The sequence below is a fragment of the Manis pentadactyla genome, chromosome 7 (genome assembly GCF_030020395.1).
Source record: "Manis pentadactyla isolate mManPen7 chromosome 7, mManPen7.hap1, whole genome shotgun sequence".
Classification (NCBI taxonomy): domain Eukaryota; kingdom Metazoa; phylum Chordata; class Mammalia; order Pholidota; family Manidae; genus Manis; species Manis pentadactyla.
In genome coordinates this window covers 22,141,036-22,157,760 of record NC_080025.1, presented here as the reverse complement: position 1 = coordinate 22,157,760, position 16,725 = coordinate 22,141,036, and the positions used below count along the sequence as shown (strand labels likewise).

The 16,725-nt window shown below is 39.5% G+C and overlaps 1 protein-coding gene across 4 annotated transcripts in view; it reads left to right on the top strand.

Annotated features, from left to right (window-relative positions):
• Positions 1–16,725, top strand: part of FUT10 (fucosyltransferase 10) — a 74,667-nt gene that overhangs the window by 1,511 nt on the left and 56,431 nt on the right. For 2 of the 4 annotated variants that reach the window (XM_057505176.1, XM_036894339.2), the window contains exons 1-2: positions 11,882–12,100; positions 14,219–14,513. In XM_057505176.1, coding sequence (XP_057361159.1) covers positions 12,020–12,100; positions 14,219–14,513 — 376 coding nt within the window. In that variant the 5' untranslated portion in view covers positions 11,882–12,019. Of the gene's footprint in view, positions 1–11,748; positions 12,101–14,218; positions 14,514–16,725 lie in introns of those variants that run through there. The other 2 variants (XM_057505175.1, XM_036894343.2) reach the window with 2 other exon arrangements.

Below are 16,725 nucleotides of genomic sequence, written 5' to 3'. Positions count from 1 at the left end.
ATTCATATATGTGTAATTATTGCTCGCTATGCAGATATTTCCAACCCATATTCAAAAACCTTTCCAATTTTGAATGCAAAGAGTTGATTTCAGCAAGAAATGCAATACCTAACTCAACTTTCAGTATTCAATGATTCACACTTGTTCAGTGTTCCTGAACGTGGTTTTTTAAAAATCAAACAATTATTTTTATTTACAATGTTTTTCAGATATTTATTTCTTTGAGAATAAAATTTGAATTTTCAAAAGTAATAATTGCTAAAATAATCTAAAATTTCTTTATAGAAAGATTTCTTGTTTATATTTCCAGAAATCTTAGTTTGTGATGACTCAGATTGTCTTGATTATTGTCTCTTTACTTGATTAATTTTTCTTCATGGAGAGTTTTTGCTCCTGGACCCTGTTCATGGGATTAGAGATCTTAATTTTGGGGTGAAACATCAGAGGATAGTCTGGTCCAGCCTCTTGGCTTTAGGCATGTGAAGTATTAGCCACATTTTGTCAGTGTTATTTAACCAGTTCCTCATTCATGATTACATAGATGATCAAAGGAGATGAGAGATTTTACTTCAGGTCTTATGCTAAGTAGGAAAGATGTTACTGATTAAAACAATAAGGCTTTCCCAGAGAAATAAACATTACTAATATGAACTTAAAGGAATATGGTGAGAAAGTCCTGCTCTTGATGGGTGGGCTTGTTTTTAGAATGACACACAATCTTCAGTCATGTGCTCCCACCTCCATTTAAAAGGCCTATTCCTTTTGAATGCTTCTATTTGGGGGCTTTATATCAGTTTATTTTTTTATCTCAGTATGTTTTTATTTAGTTTCTACATTAAGTAGAGGAACTAAGTGAGATTGTATTAATAGTGCATAATTTGAGTGCTTCAACATGTGTCTAGAATTTAAGAATTTAAGAATGGTGTCACCTGTTCTCCAATTGAAATATGAAGGTGCTCAGAGCTACATTAATCACGTCTTGATTCACATGGCTGCCAGTATCTCTGTCTTGCTCATTATTTTCTATTTGTCTTGCCTGAAATGTGTGCTGGGTTGAAAAGGATGACCTTTCTAAATAGAAATCTGCAACCCAAAGCACTGTACCTAAAAATAAATGCTCAGGAAAAAATGAAGTCCACTAAAAAAGAGTGAGGAACACTAACACAAGTCCATATAAATAAAGAAAATTGGTTGGAGGTGGAGACTGTGGAACCATCACAGCATGTTGGTCACATGCCCAAGGAACTGCGGCAGGTATCAAGGAAGGCTTCTGCAAATTAATACAGTGAGTCACTTTTAACTTTCAAGAATTATTTTATATACACCCAATAAGGCAGCTGTAGAAAGTCTCCAAGCTGCTGTGAAAGAAACAAGCACAGTGAAGTGGATCTCAGTCTCCTGACTTGGTGATGGTGCAGAGTAAGGCTCGCCAGAGCAGGTAGCTTTGGAAGTCTGGGCGGATGGCTAGGGTAGTGAAAGAGGAATAGATGTTCTTTGTGGGACCAGAGCACAGAAAGGGAAGCTACATTCCAGGAGCAGCTGGAACAGTGGTATGTGTGGCAGCTAGAGAATTAGGGTGAAGTTCAGGGAGTCTTGTTTCCTAAGCTAATGAGCTTGACTTTTATCCTGAAATCTTTGGGAAGCCACCGATGGATGGTAATCAGAGGAGGGATAGCCAGTCTGTATTCCAGAAACAGCTCTACCTGAGTGGAAAGTGCAGGGGGTCACGCGGGTAGGAACACCAGTTAGCAGGCTTTTGGAGTAACCATGTAGGACTGGAAGACAGGGTGGCAGAGGAGAAGTGGAGTAGAAGGGGTGAGTTAAAAAGTGCCTGGAGAGGTGTCCAAAGGCCCTTCGGCCTTCCTATCAGCCTGCCATCATCTGTCTTTCCTAGGACAGCTACCATTTAATGGATTTTCTGAGGATTTGTACATCATAAAATGAAAACACACTTTGGGAGGAATTTGAACAATTACACTTTAGTGTGAATAATTTAAGTTTGGTAATTAGATAACATTCCTTCCAAAGACTCTCCTTGGTATAACCTTAAGCTCGGTGAAGACAGTTGCTTAGTTACTTAATTGGCTCACCAATTACTGGAGGATGGATGAGCAAAGGAGTCTTCCAGAGCTCCCTGCCAGTGAGGAGAGGGAGGGAAAGGTACAGACACACGATCTGTCAGGGTCTAGAAACCCCTTGTGTCACCTTGGATTGCTTTCTCATCTGACATTCAGAGATGCAGGGCAGAAATCATCTCTTAGTCCCATTTCGGAGACCCTTAACCTTCACCTTGGCCTGGGGCTGCATGGCTGAAATTTGAAGCAGGCATGCACAGGCTGCTAATTCACTTCAAGATATTCGGTTTCTCTTCTGTGCATTTTAGTTCAAAATAAAGTGGAGAAATTTGAAATTAGGGCAAAACATGTTGTTGGCTTTTATGGAACAGCACTTGCAGGAGGATGAGGTAGTTGTGCTCAGCTCCAGTGCCCTCTCTGGGCAGCAGACAGCTAGACCCAGGCAGTGCACAGGCCATACAGAAGTACCCAGGCCTTTCAGAAGCTCAGCTCTAAGCTCAAGAGGGTTGGTTAGTGAGAGTCCATTTCACATGTTATTTAGCATGGTTGTCTAAATACGCATCTTGCCTCACCCCAGAAAGGAGCGTTCTGGGCACCCTCTTGGAGGACTCTGAGATTCACCCTGTGGGCAGTGATGAAACAGAAGGGGGCTCTTCTCCGGAGACCCATTGCTTCGAAACTTGTTGGCCTTTGCGGTGCTCCCTGCAAGCCCACCTGTCCACCAGTGGGGGAACTGCTGACTTGATGACATGTTCCTGGGTAATTAACACCATATATTAGATTGACGTGCCCCAAGACCTGGTTGATTGCTGCATGCTGTAAATCATAAAGCCCTCTCCACTAGATGACTATTCTTCAGTGGTGGGTATTTAAACACAGCTTGGTCCTTGAGACCCTACTATCCTTCTGGCTTTGGGAATATAACCTAATTTGAGACTGCTTAGGTGAAAGGGAATTTGTAACTTAAATTCTTCTGTCTTGGTTCATACAGCTGTGTAAAGACTTAAAAGGGACCCAGGACAGGCCTGAGCTCTGTGGTAGCTTTGGGACATAAGTGTGTCCTCACAGTATCTCTCCATTTTTTGTTTAACCTTTATTCCTGACTTGTTTGTACTTTTAGCAAGCTATCACTGTTTTCCCCATCTCTTACCTTTCCACTGATCTTGGCATCAGGAGACCTGATTTCTAGATCCACTTAAGCCTTTAAAAACTGATATTGGGCAAATCATTTAAAGTTGCCAAGGCTCTGTTTCCTTATTTGTGGGAACTGAGAATAATACACACCTTGCTTACTTTGCAAAGTGGTTCAATAAGATTCAGTGGAGTGATATATGTAAAAATCTTATGAAAATGATATCGTTTTATACCATTTAAGGTTATAATATAATTTCATTACCTAATATTGGTTACATTAGTTATAGCTACAATAAATTGCTTTTACGTTATAAAATGAAACTTTGATAGCCTTTCTGTTATTCAAGGGAAGGAAGTAATGATAGTTAATATTTATTCTTTACTATGAAGAAACTGAAGCTTAGAAAGATTTGATAACTTGCCCAAATTTATATTACATATAAATGTTAGAGCCAGGATTGGAGCCCAAAGTGCCTGCTTCATATTTTGTGTAGTTAATAGCTAATAGCATCTACTGAGTAGAAGGAAAGGCACTTTTCAAGTTTTTACAGAATTCTGTTAATTTTTTCTCTATATACCAACTGACAGAGAGCTATTCTACACAGGCCTTTTTTCCTGTAATTCAGGTAGATAATCTGTGAGTGTCAATATCATTTTGTGGGAATTTTATAGTCTTAGGGTTAAAAAATATGAAACAATGTATGAACTTCAGAGTTTGACTAGTTTCTGTTTGTAGTATTTACCCAGGTTACAGGTTTGAGCATTACATCCTTCAAATTCAGTTTTCTCACCCTTAAAAATGAGGATCGTAATTGCTACTTTGTGGAGGTCTTGGGGGTGTCAAATGGACTCATGCATGCTGCATACTTAGGATGGGCCTTGCTCATAATAGGTTGCCCTATACATATTAATGACCTCCTTTTCTTTGACAAAGTGAGTATTTCTCCTTTTGAAATTCCAATTGATAGAGCAGCAACATACTTTATATGAATTCAACTTCATTTTCCACTTAGTTATAATAAAAGTTATAATTAAAGTTTTAAAGTAGAATAGCAAATAGTTATTGGACATCTATGAGCCAGACTCTGAAATAAATGTTTTTGACAGTCTTATCTCATATTCTCAATAACTCTCTATTTAAGCACCGTTATTGGAAATCGAGATATCGAGAGGGTAGGTGATATGAGCTGGGGAATTAAGATTTGAATCTTGGCAGGCTGAATCCAGAGCCTGTTTTTATATCACTGTGGATTGTGGGAATTCCATGGATAAAGAAGAAAAATGCACTTTCGGTAATTTCTGAGACCAAGAATAATTTTGTTGCTGAGGGAAAAAATATCTTGGACTTAAAAGTAAATCAAGGAAGATGCATGAGAGGGGAGCACCCTATCGAAACCAAGGTTTTTAATCAGCATTCTACATCATTTTTGTATTTTTCATTATATCTTCTGTATCTGAGTTGTACACCACCAAATCTTAGACCCAGATCTCTCAGGAATGTTGATCTTTGGTCTGTTCTGAACAGTGTCCTTTGACCAAGACATCTGATGACTTCATAGAACCCTGGGAATAAAAGGCATTCTGTGAGACTATTTAGTTCATTTAAAGAGCTTTTTGAAAAAATTATCCCTTTTAAGTAGATGAAAATCTTATTTCAAAGCTTACAGAGAATCATAGTAGCCACATGACCCACTGCTTTATTACACTAGCCAGAAAAGACTACACAAAAACCAATAATCAGAATTTCTTCTGTTGTGGCTGAAGTTGTTTTCCTAGGAGAAGTTTGGGTCAGTTGATCATTATACATTTTTTTAATTAAGGTATTATTGATATACACTCTTATGAAGGTTTCACATGAAAAAACAATGTGGTTACTACATTTACTCATATTATCAAGTCCCCACCCATACCCCAATGCAGTCACTGTCCATCAGTGTAGTAAGATGCCACAGATCCACTACGTGCCTTCTCTGTGCTACACTGCTCTCCCCGTGATCCCCCACACCATGTATACTACACATAAGACCCCTTAATCCCCTTCTCTCTCCGTCCCCACCCGCCCTCCCACACCCCTCCCCTTTGGTAACCACTAGTTCCTTCTTGGAGTCTCTGAGTCTGCTGCTATTTTGTTCCTTCAGTTTTGCTTCGTTGTTATACTCCACAAATGAAGGAAATCATTTGACACTTGTCTTTCTCCGCCTGGCTTATTTCACTGAGCGTAATATCCTCCAGCTCCATCCATGTTGCTGCAAATGGTAGGATTTGTTTCTTTCTTATGGCTGAATAGTATTCCATTGTGTATATGTACCACATCTTCTTTATGCAATCATCTACTGATGGATACTTAGGTTGCTTCCATATCTTGGCTATTGTAAAAACTGCTGTGATAAACATAGGGGTGCATATGTCTTTTTGAATCTGAGAAGTTGTATTCTTTGGGTATATTCCAAGGAGTGGGATTCCCGGGTCATATGGTATTTCTATTTTTAGTTTTTTGAGGAACCTCCATATTGCTTTCCACAATGGTTGAACTAGCTTACGTTTCCACCAGCAGTGTAGGAGGGCTCCCCTTTCTCCACATCCTTACCAGCATTTGTTGTTCTTAGTCTTTCAATGCTGGCCATCCTTACTGGTGTGAGGTGATATCTCATTGTGGTTTTAATTTGCATTGCTCTGATGACTATTGATGTGGAGCATCTTTTCATATGTCTGTTGGCCATCTGAATTTCTTCTTTGGAGAACTGTCTCTTCAAATCCTCTGCCCATTTGTTAATTGGGTTATTTGCTTTGGGGTGTTGAGGCGTGTAAGTTCTTTATATATTTTGGATGTTAACCCCTTGTTGGATATGTCATTTACAAATATATTCTCCCATACTGTAGGATGCCTTTTTGTTCCGTTGATGGTGTCCTTTGTCGTACAGAAACTTTTTAGTTTGATGTAGTCCCATGAGTTCATTTTTGCATTTGTTTCCCTTGCTCGAGGAGATGCATTCAGGAAGAAGTTGCTCATGCTTATATTCAGGAGATTTTTGCCTATGCTATCTTCTAAGAGTTTTATGGTTTCATGACTTACATTCAAGTCTTTAATCCATTTTGAGTTTACTTTTGTGTATGGGGTTAAACAATAATCCAGTTTCATGCTCTTGCATGTAGCTGTCCAGTTTGGCCAACACCAGCTGTTGAAGAGGCTGTCATTTCCCCATTGTATGTCCATGGCTCCTTTATCATATATTAATTGACCATATATGGTTGGGTTTATATCAGAGCTCTCTAGTCTGTTCCATTGGTCTATAGGTTTGTTCTTGTGCCAGTACCAAATTGTCTTGATTACTGTGGCTTTGTAGTAGAGCTTGAAGTTGGGGAGTGTAATCCCCCCAGCTTTATTCTTCCTTCTCAGGATTGCTTTGGCTATTCGGGGTCTTTTGTGGTTCCATGTGAATTTTAGGACGATTTTCTCTAATTCATCAAAGCATGCTGTTGGTATTTTGATAGGAATTGCATTGAATCTGTAGATTGCTTTAGGCAGGATGGCCATTTTGACAATATTAATTCTTCCTGTCCATGAGCACAGGATGTGTTTCCATGTATTGGTGTCTTCTTTAATTTCTCTCATGAGTGTCTGGTCGATTTCAGAGTATAGGTCTTTCACTTCCTTGGTTAGGTTTATTCCTAGGTATTTTATTATTTTTGATGCAACTGTGAATGGAATTGTTTTCCTGATTTTTCTCTCTCTGCTAGTTCATCATTAGTGTATAGGAATGCCACAGATTTCTGCTTATTAATTTTGTATCCTGCAACTTTGCTGAATTCAGATATTAGATCTAGTAGTTTTGGAGTGGATTGTTTAGGGATTTTTATGTGTAAATATCATATCATCTGCAAACAGGGGCAGTTTAACTTCTTCCCTGACAATCTGGATGCCTTTTAATTCTTTGTGTTGTCTGATTGCCGTTGCTAGGACCTCCAGTACTATGTTGAATAGAAGTGGGGAAAGTGGGCATCCTTGTCTTGTTTCCAATCTTAAATGAAAAGCTTTCAGCTTCTTGCTGTTAAGTATAATGTTGGCTGTGGGTTTGTCATATATGGCCTTTATTATGTTGAGGTACTTGCCCTCTATACCCATTTTGTTGAGAGTTTTCATTATGAATGGATGTTGAATTTTGTTGAATGCTTTTTCAGCATCTATGGAGATGATAATGTGGTTTTTGTCTTTGTTTTTGTTGATGTGGTGGATGATGTTGATGAACTTTTGAATGTTGTACCATTCTTGCATCCCTGGAATAAATCCTGTTTGATCATGATGGATGATCTTTTTGATGTATTTTTGAATTCAGTTTGCTAATATTTTGTTGGGTATTTTTGCATCTATGTTCATCAAGGATATTGGTCTGTAATTTTCTTTTTTTGTGTTGTCTTTGCCTGGTTTTGGTAATAGAGTGATACTGGCCTCATAGAATGAGTTTGGAAGTATTCTCTCTTCTTCTACTCTTTGGAAAACTTTAAGGAGGATGGGTATTAGGTCTTCACTAAATGTTTGATAAAATTCAGCAGTGAAGCCATCTGGTTCAAGAATTTTGTTCTTAGGTAGGTTTTTGATTACCAGTTCAATTTCATTGCTAGTACTTGGTCTGTTTAGATTTTCTGTTTCTTTCTGGGTAAGTCTTGGAAGGCTGTATTTTTCTAGAAAGTTGTCCATTTCTTCTAGGTTATCCAGTTTGTTAGCATACAATTTTTCATAGTATTCCCTCTTAATTCTTTGTATTTCTGTGGTGTCCATAGTGATTTTTCCTTTCTCATTTCTGATTCTGTTTATGTGAGTAGACTCTCTCTTTTTCTTAGTAAGTCTGGCTAGGGGTTTATCTATTTTGTGTATTTTCTTGAAGAACCAGCTCTTGCTTTCATTGATTCTTTCTATTGTTTTATTCTTCTCAATTTTATTTATTTCTTCTCTAATCTTTATTATGTCCCTCCTTCTACTGACCTTGGACGTCATTTGTTCTTCTTTTTCTAGTTTCATTAATTGTGAGTTTAGACTGCTCATATGGGATTGTTTTTCTTTCCTGAGGTAGGCCTGTATTGGAATATACTTTCCTCTTAGCATGGCCTTCGCTGCGTCCCACAGATTTTGTGGTGTTGAATTATTGTTGTCATTTGTCTCCATATATTGCTTGATCTCTCTTTTTGTTTGGTCATTGATCCATTGGTTATTTAGGAGCATGTTGTGAAGCCTCCATGTGTTTGTGGGGTTTTTCATTTTCTTTGTGTAATTTATTTCTAGTTTCATGCCTTTGTGGTCCGAGAAACTGGTTGGTACAATTTCACTCTTTTTGAATTTACCAAGGCTCTTTTTGTGTCCTAGTATATGATCTATTCTTGAAAATGTTCCATGTACACTTGAGAAGAATGTGTATTCTGCTACTTTTGAGTGTAGAGTTCTGTAGATGTCTGTTAGAGCCATCTGTTCTAATGTGTTGTTCAGTGCCTCTGTCTCCTTACTTATTTTCTGTCTGGTTGATCTGTCCTTCAGAGTTGGTGGAGTGTTGAAGTCTCCTAGAATGAATGCGTTGCATTCTATTTCCCGTTTTAATTCTGTTAGTATTTGTTTCACATATGTAGGTGCTCCTGTGTTGGGTGCATAGGTATTTATAACGGTTATATCTTCTTGTTGAATTGACCCTTTTATCATTATGTAATGTCCTTCTTTGTCTCTTGTGACTTTCTTTGTTTTGAAGTCTATTTTATCTGATACAAGTACTGCAATTACTGCTTTTTTCTCCCTATTAGTTGATGAAATATCTTTTTCCATCCCTTGACTGTTAGTCTGTGTATGTCTTTGGGTTTAAAGTGAGTCTCTTGTAGGCAGCATATAGATGGGTCTTGTTTTTTTATCCATTCAGTGACTCTGTGTCTTTTGATTGGTGCATTCAGTCCATTTACATTTAGGGTGATTATTGATAGGTATGTACTTATTGCCATTGCAGGATTTAGATTTGTGATTACCAAAGGTTCAAGGTTAACTTCCTTACCATCTAAGAGTCTAGCTTAACTCACTGAATATGCTATTACAAACACAATCTAAGGTTCTTTTTTTTTCCTCCTCCTTTTTCTTCCTCCTCCATTCTTTATATATTAGGTATCATATTCTGTACTGTTTGTCTATCCCTTGATTGACCTTGGGGGATAGTTAATTTAGTTTTGCACTTGCTTAGTAATTAGCTCTTCTACTCTCTTTACTGTGGTTTTATTACATCTGGTGACAGCTATTAAACCTTAGAAACACTTCCATCTATAGCAGTCCCTCCAAAATACACTGTAGAGATGGTTTGTGGGAGGTAAATTCTCTCAGCTTTTGCTTATCTGGGAATTGTTTAATCCCTCCTTCAAATTTAAATGATAATCTTGCCGGATAAAGTAATCTTGGTTTGAGGCCCTTCTGCTTCATTGCATTAAATACCTCATGCCACTCCCTTCTGGCCTGTAAGGTTTCTGCTGAGAAGTCTGGTGTTAGCCTGATGGGCTTTCCTTTGTATGTGATCTTATTTCTCTCTCTGGCTGCTTTTAATAGTCTGTCCTTATCCTTGATCTTTGCCATTTTAATTACTATATGTCTTGGTGTTGTCTTCCTTGGGTCCCTTGTGTTGAGAGATCTGTGCATCTCTGTGGCTTGAGAGACTATCTCCTTCCCCAGATTGGGGAACTTTTCAGCAATTACTTCCTCAAAGACACTTTCTATCCCTTTTTCTCTCTATTCTTCTTCTGGTACCCCTATAATGTGAATATTGTTCCATTTGGATTGGTCACACAGTTCTCTCAATATTCTTTCATTCTTAGAGATCCTTTTTTCTCTCTGTGCCTCAGCTTCTTTGTATTCCTCTTCTCTAGTTTCTATTTCATTTATCATCTCCTGCACCCTCAAATCTGCTTTTAATACCCTCCTCTGTGCTCTTCAATGATTGGATCTCCGACCGGAATTCGTTCCTGAGTTCTTGAATATCTTTCTGTACCTCCATGCACATGTTAATAATTTTTATTTTGAACTCCCTTTCAGGAAGATTCATGAGGTTGATGTCATTTAAATCTTTCTCAGGAGTTGTATTAATATTTTTACTTTGAACCAGGTTCCTTTCACATTTCATATTTGTATATGGCGCCCTTTAGTGTCCAGAAGCTCTACTCTCTGGAGCTGCTCAGCCCCTGAAGCAATGTCGGGGGTTTCAGGGAGTGGTATTGGTGCCTGGGGGGAGGAAAGAGCTGTTTCCTGCTTCCCGGCCACTATGCCTGTCTCCACTGCCTGAACCAGTGGGCCGAGCACACAGGTATAAGCCTCTATGCTTTGCGTTTGTAGTTGCTATAGACAGATCTTCCCTCTGGCTGGCCTAACGCCAGGGCAGGGTTTGCTGGTTTATGAGCCAGGTGGGGCTGGCCAGGAGGAAGGTGCAGTGGGCTGTGTATCATGGAGGGGGGCCTTGCAGCTGTGTAGCCAGCCAGGGAACTGGAGCACCTGAAGGTCATGAAAGCTCCCAACCTGCTGGTCAGAGTGCACCCAGACAATTTTGTCTACCTGTCCTTTCTCCTGAGCAGTAAGCTCTGTGCAATTCTTGCCCCTTTAGCAGCCCTCTTGCTAGGGACTTCCTTGTTAGGAAGTCTCTCAGACTGCCCACCTTTCTTTTGTCCCAGAGCAGCCGGATATGGATCCCTGCTTTCCACAAGTGGCTGGAATCTCAGTCTCTCCAGGAATTGTGCCTGTCTTAGCTTTCCAATCCCCTAATCACTAGAGTACCATGCAAGCACCATGAAATGTGGGTTTGTGCTCCCAGAGCAGATCTCCGGAGCTAGGTATTCAGCAGTCCCAGGCCTCCACTCCCCCCGGCTCTGTTTCTCTTCTTCCAGCCAGTGAGCTGGGGTGGGGGAAGGGCTTGGGTCTCTCTGGGTCACAGCTTTCGTACGTTACCCTGTTGGGTGAGGTCTGCTCTTTTCTCTAGGTGTATGCAGTGTGGTGCGGTCCTCTTTCTTGTTGCTCTTTCAGGATTAGTTGTATTAATTATGTTTTTGTATTATATGCAGTTTTAGGAGGAAGCCTCTGTCTCACCTCTATTGCCGCTATCTTTTCATCATTATACATTTTTGATCAAAGCCTGAAACATTTATTTATTTTCCTAATTGTTATGGGAGTAAATAGGTAATCTGGTAATTTCTACTCCCCTTCTCTTCTCCTTTGGAACCTAGACAGAGGAAGTGACTATGTGTAAATGACTTCTGGAAATCAGTCTTCTAATGGCACAGCAAATTAAATGGAAATGGAATTTTAGACTCAGCACCTACGTTTAGGCTTGTCACTTTCCTCTAATGGGCTGTATGACCTTGAGCAAGTCACTTCATTTCTCTGATTTTAGTTTTCTTATTTATGAGTAAAGTTTTAGGACCACATGATCTCAAAGGTTTCTTTTAATTTTAAAGTTTTGAGTTTCTACATGATAATCCTGAAAGGCTACATTTATTAAATCTTCTCTATGGCTAAAAGATTATTCATTTGTTACAGATTTTTTTGATGCCTTCTGGTTTGAAGAATGTCCAGCTGCTCTGATGATAGCTTAAGAAGACTGCATGCTGCTCCCTCTTGATGCCCAGCCAGGCCCACTCGGAACCTTGGATCTTAGTCCTTCATGGAGACCAGGTCCCAGCAGGAATGGCAGTGGAAGAAATTAGCACCCAGATGGTTCCTCTGCATGAAGTTGTCTTGGGCTGTGGGCCGACTCAGGAACACCTGGTAACCAGGTCAGCCCTCTGTCAGTCACCCAGGCCAGGGCAGCATGGTGTGCATCCAGAGGAGGCGGCTTTTGGCATCTTGCCTGTGCCTCACAGCTGCTGTCTTTCTGCTTATCACACTCCAGGTACCAAGAATTGGGTCGTGTGGTGTTGATTCCTGGGTCCACCACCCCTGCCCCTACCCTGTTCTCCCCACCTACTTTGCTTTTTGTTTAACCTCTCAGGATCAGGGGTTTTCTATCTAAGGCAGGGAAAATACTTTTTTTTTTTAACAGATGAAACAGGTTTAATGAATGGTGTGTCAGGTAGAAACAAAATCACTGAGATAGGGGGTCAGTCTGTGACTCCTGTTGGTCCTGCTTTTAGAGGAACATCAAGGGAAGCTCTGTCTGTTTTACTGGGTCAAAAGTGGCTGGCTTCCTCAAAGTCTTCTCTCATGATCACCTCTGAAAGATGGCATCCTTGAAGAAGCAGTGACTATTCTGAGACCAAGATAGCCTATTCTTCTGAAACAAGCATCTGCATTCATAAATCTGTCATTCTTGACATATGCTCTAGACCAAGGATGTGTATTCAGGTGCATGAACTACAACATTTCTTTAGTCCTTCCGTTTATTTTGTTTAGTCAGTTAATCTGACCTTCAGTTGCTAATTTCAGATTCAAGTAAAAATTACACAGTGATAGTGAAAATATATATATGAATTTAGATATATTTTGCACTCATTCAAGTACCAGCTGTCCATTTTGAAATCCAAAGGACTTTTTACGATTATTTGTAGATGTGAGTGGTTCAGGTGGGTTGGTAGAAACAAAGACGTTGTCTGGGCTTTTTCACTCTAGAGTGTGTCTTCTCCTTCTCCTTGATTAGGATTGAATGAGATAATGCTTAGAAAGCACTTTAGCAGACAGTCTGGAGCCGGACTTCTGCCACTGGGATTCTGGTCAGAGGAAACACTTGGCTTCTGTCTTGGAAGTATCCAGGACCTGCTTGAGCAGGAGGGGCTGGAGATTTTTGCTTCTTTCTATGGGAATTTATGAGAGAGTTTTGATCTTACTATAGACATTTACTTTGACACTTTTTCCATTTATGAGGAATGCCTGTGTCTAAGATAAGAGCTTTCCCTTTTGATATCTGAATAAGTTACCTTGTTTTTGGTACGCATGTCATTTCTAAGTTTCTAGCGTATGAGAAATGGTATGATTACTGGAGCTAAGGCTTCCTCTGGGTTTTGGTTTCAATAAGTTACCAATAGTAAGGTTTGGGCTGTTCCAGTCCACACTGATAGATTGAATGCTGGAGTGTTCAGAGTTGCAACAATGCTATTTTTTTTTCAAGCACTATAAATGAAAAAAAAAACCAGCCTATTTAGGACCATTCCTGTTTTCGCTGGTTTACTGATTAGGCAGATAAAATAATTTGCTACATCAATAGTATAAAGGAAGAATAAATTGAAAAGAATAATGTTATGGGCAAATGTTATGATTTCTTTAATTGTAATAAAAAAACCAATTGGTGATTTATAACTAATTTTTCCTAGAGTATAATATGTAGTAATAGCCAGATTTATTATTGATTCTCATAGTTTTCATTAGGAGATAGAAACGTTTCTGGATATTATATATGTGCCTATGAAATGGGGGAGAAATATACCTGTTATGTTTCATAGAATTAAGCATCCTTATTAGTGTGTATTTTAAAGGCTATGTCCACGCCGTAATCCCTAGATTCTGTGGATATGTTACCTTATGTAGCAAAAGGGACTGTGCGGATGGGATTATGCTGATACACGTTGAGATGAGATTATCCAGAATTATCTGAGTAGGCCCGGTATAATCACAGCAATCCTTAAAAGCAGTGATTGTTTTCTGGCTGTGCTCAGAGAGATGTGACAACAGAAAAAGAGACACAGATGCAACATTGCTGGCTTTGCTTGGATCCTGAGAGCCAAGAATTGTGGGTGGCTCTAAAAGATAGAAAAGCCAGAAGATGATTCTCTTCCAGAATTTCCAGGAAGGAATATAGCCCTCTTGACACCTTGATGCCAGCCTCATGAGACCCCTGTTAGACTTCTAATCTCCAGAACTATGCAGGAATAAATGTGTATTTTCAATCGCTAAGTTTGTGGTAATTTGTTGAAGCAGCAATAGAAAACTAAATGAAGCTAAACCATCAAAATGAAAGGGAGAAGTGCAGAAGGAAGTTAGATAGCCTGACTCTGATAATAATTATCTTCTCTTTTAGGTAGTGGTTGAGCTGGGAAAATTTGAAAGGAAGAAGTTTAAAAATTCCATTTTGCAAGATGGACATGCAAAAATGGAGGAAGAGTCTACACATCTCTATCCATTCCCTAAGAAAGAAGCATTGACCCTGAATAGGGGAACGAAATTGGGAAGAGATAGCTACCCCATTATGCTCTGGTGGTCCCCACTGACTGGGGAAACTGGAAGGCTCCGCCAGTGCGGGCCAGTTGCTTGTTTCTTCACCATGAACCGGACCTACCTGCATGAGCCCATGACCAGGGCCCTCCTCTTCTATGGTAAGGAGGCCTGTTGCCTTTCTCCCTGTGTTTGCCGACACCCTATTCCAAAGCGGAGGTACTGCTTACCTCCCAAGGGAGAGGTAGTGGAGCTCACCTTCAAACATTTTGGCATGCCTGATTTGCCTTGCTATTGCTCTGTGGAAGGCCTGAGCTTTTGGCAAATAGAATAAATAAACAAGCTTGACCAATGTATCAGTGATTGGCTGGTCCACTTGGTATTTATGGAGGAGGAGAGTATTGTGCTTACTGAATCTGGTATTCAGGGAGTTGGGTATTGATTATATCGCTGATATCAATTCACAATGTCACCTGGGATGACAGCCAGGAGATGTTGATCACCACGCCAGATGTTTAATAGGGCATAAACAAAACACACTTTTTAATTTTATTAGATTAATCAGAAGTAAAAATAAAATGATTATTTAGCATCAGCTTCCAAGAACAAGTTGATATTCATCACTTCATGAGGCTGATTATATGTCATGCTGGGACTGGCCCCCAAATCCAGCTAGGTGGAGTTAGCAAGATGCCAGCAGCAGTTGATAATCCAGAGCTCCTGGGTGATGAGTGGTAGAGGGGGATTACAGATGAGCAAAAGATAAGCAAGGTCAGTAAGTTAGGAAGACAATGAGAGGGAATCTGCTTTAGAGTGGTGTGAATGTGTATACTGTGTTTGTGTGTATGTGTGTGCATGTATACCTACACAATAACATAAATGATATGTATTTTAGATGTTCTAAAAATTATATAACTAGTGTATGTTAACTTTCTATCTGTAACTTGCTTTTTCTCCTACATGGTTTTTGATGTTTATTAATGTTGGATCCTTATAGCACCCACCCATCCCTTTTCGCTATTGTATAGTACTCCATCATAGTTGTTTGTGTCGCACTTTGTTTAAACATTTTCCTGTTGTTGGACATTTAGGTTATCTTAAAACCTTTATGACAAACTGCTACAATAAACAATCTGTGGGCATGTGTGACCTTTCTTGAGGTCTCATATTTAGTAGTGGAATTATTTGGTATGAATTTACATTTACTAGATATTGGCAATGCAATATCCAAAGTGGCAGTATGACAGTCACTGTCTTTTAATCATTTAAAACTTTTAAATATGTTGTACATGCACATATATCTCCTGTATTTCCAAATAACTTGCTTAGATTGTTACTTCTTGATTTTTCAGTTTTAGATATTATAGATTTGATTCTTAGTGCGGAAGATGACTTTTTAACACTCCTTCCTTACCCCTACCCCCTTCCCCATGCTCAATTTTCATCCCCTTAGCCTTCCCAAATAGTCATATCATTTTTGAAAGATTAATATTCAGTGTCTGCACAACTTACTGTTTGCCCTGGAGCAGCCTCATTTATTCTTAAAGAGATGTCTCCCAGAGACCCCCGGCCTGCTCCAGTCTAGAGCGATTGTCCTTTTTGTCAGGTGCATGGGCGCCGTCCTGGCTCCCCATCATTCAGTGGATTCCCTGTGTCTTGAAAATACATATAAAAGAGATTTTATATCTCTTTCTTGTCATTTAATTGAACATCTGCCACATGCCTGGCACAATGCCAGTCATGAGCAATAACAGATAAATAAGGTAACTGACATTTGGTTTTCTCCTGTTTAATCTTCCCTATTAGAGTATAAAGTTGATGATGGGGCAACATCAATTCATCTTTGTACCTCTCTGTGACTATGACTGGCACAGTACCTTGTACATGATAGGTGATCAGGAAACATTTGTAAAGATTTAGGGCCATAAAGAACATGAGAGAGAGTCTAAACTCCTCTTCATAAAGATGAGAAGGACCAAGGCTCAGGAAGGTGCCAAGAGTACATTGGAATTAGCTGAGTTGGGCAGGGCACTAAGCTTCCTGACACCCGCCCCAGGACACTTTCACCTCTACCGTATTTTGAATGTACACTCATGACTGTAATTAAACGTGGATATTTGTATTTTGCTTAAGCTGTAGTTTTTTAAAAGATTTTTTTAGAAGTATCATATACAATCTTGTGAAGGTTTCACATGAACCACATTGTGGACGTTCACCTATATTATCAAGTGCTCCCCCCACCCCATTGCCGTCACTGTCTATCAGCATAGTAAGATGCTATAGAGTCATTACTTATCTTCTCCATGCTGTACTGCCTTCACCATGACCTACCGATATTGTGAGTGCTAATTATAATGCCTCTTAATCCCCTTC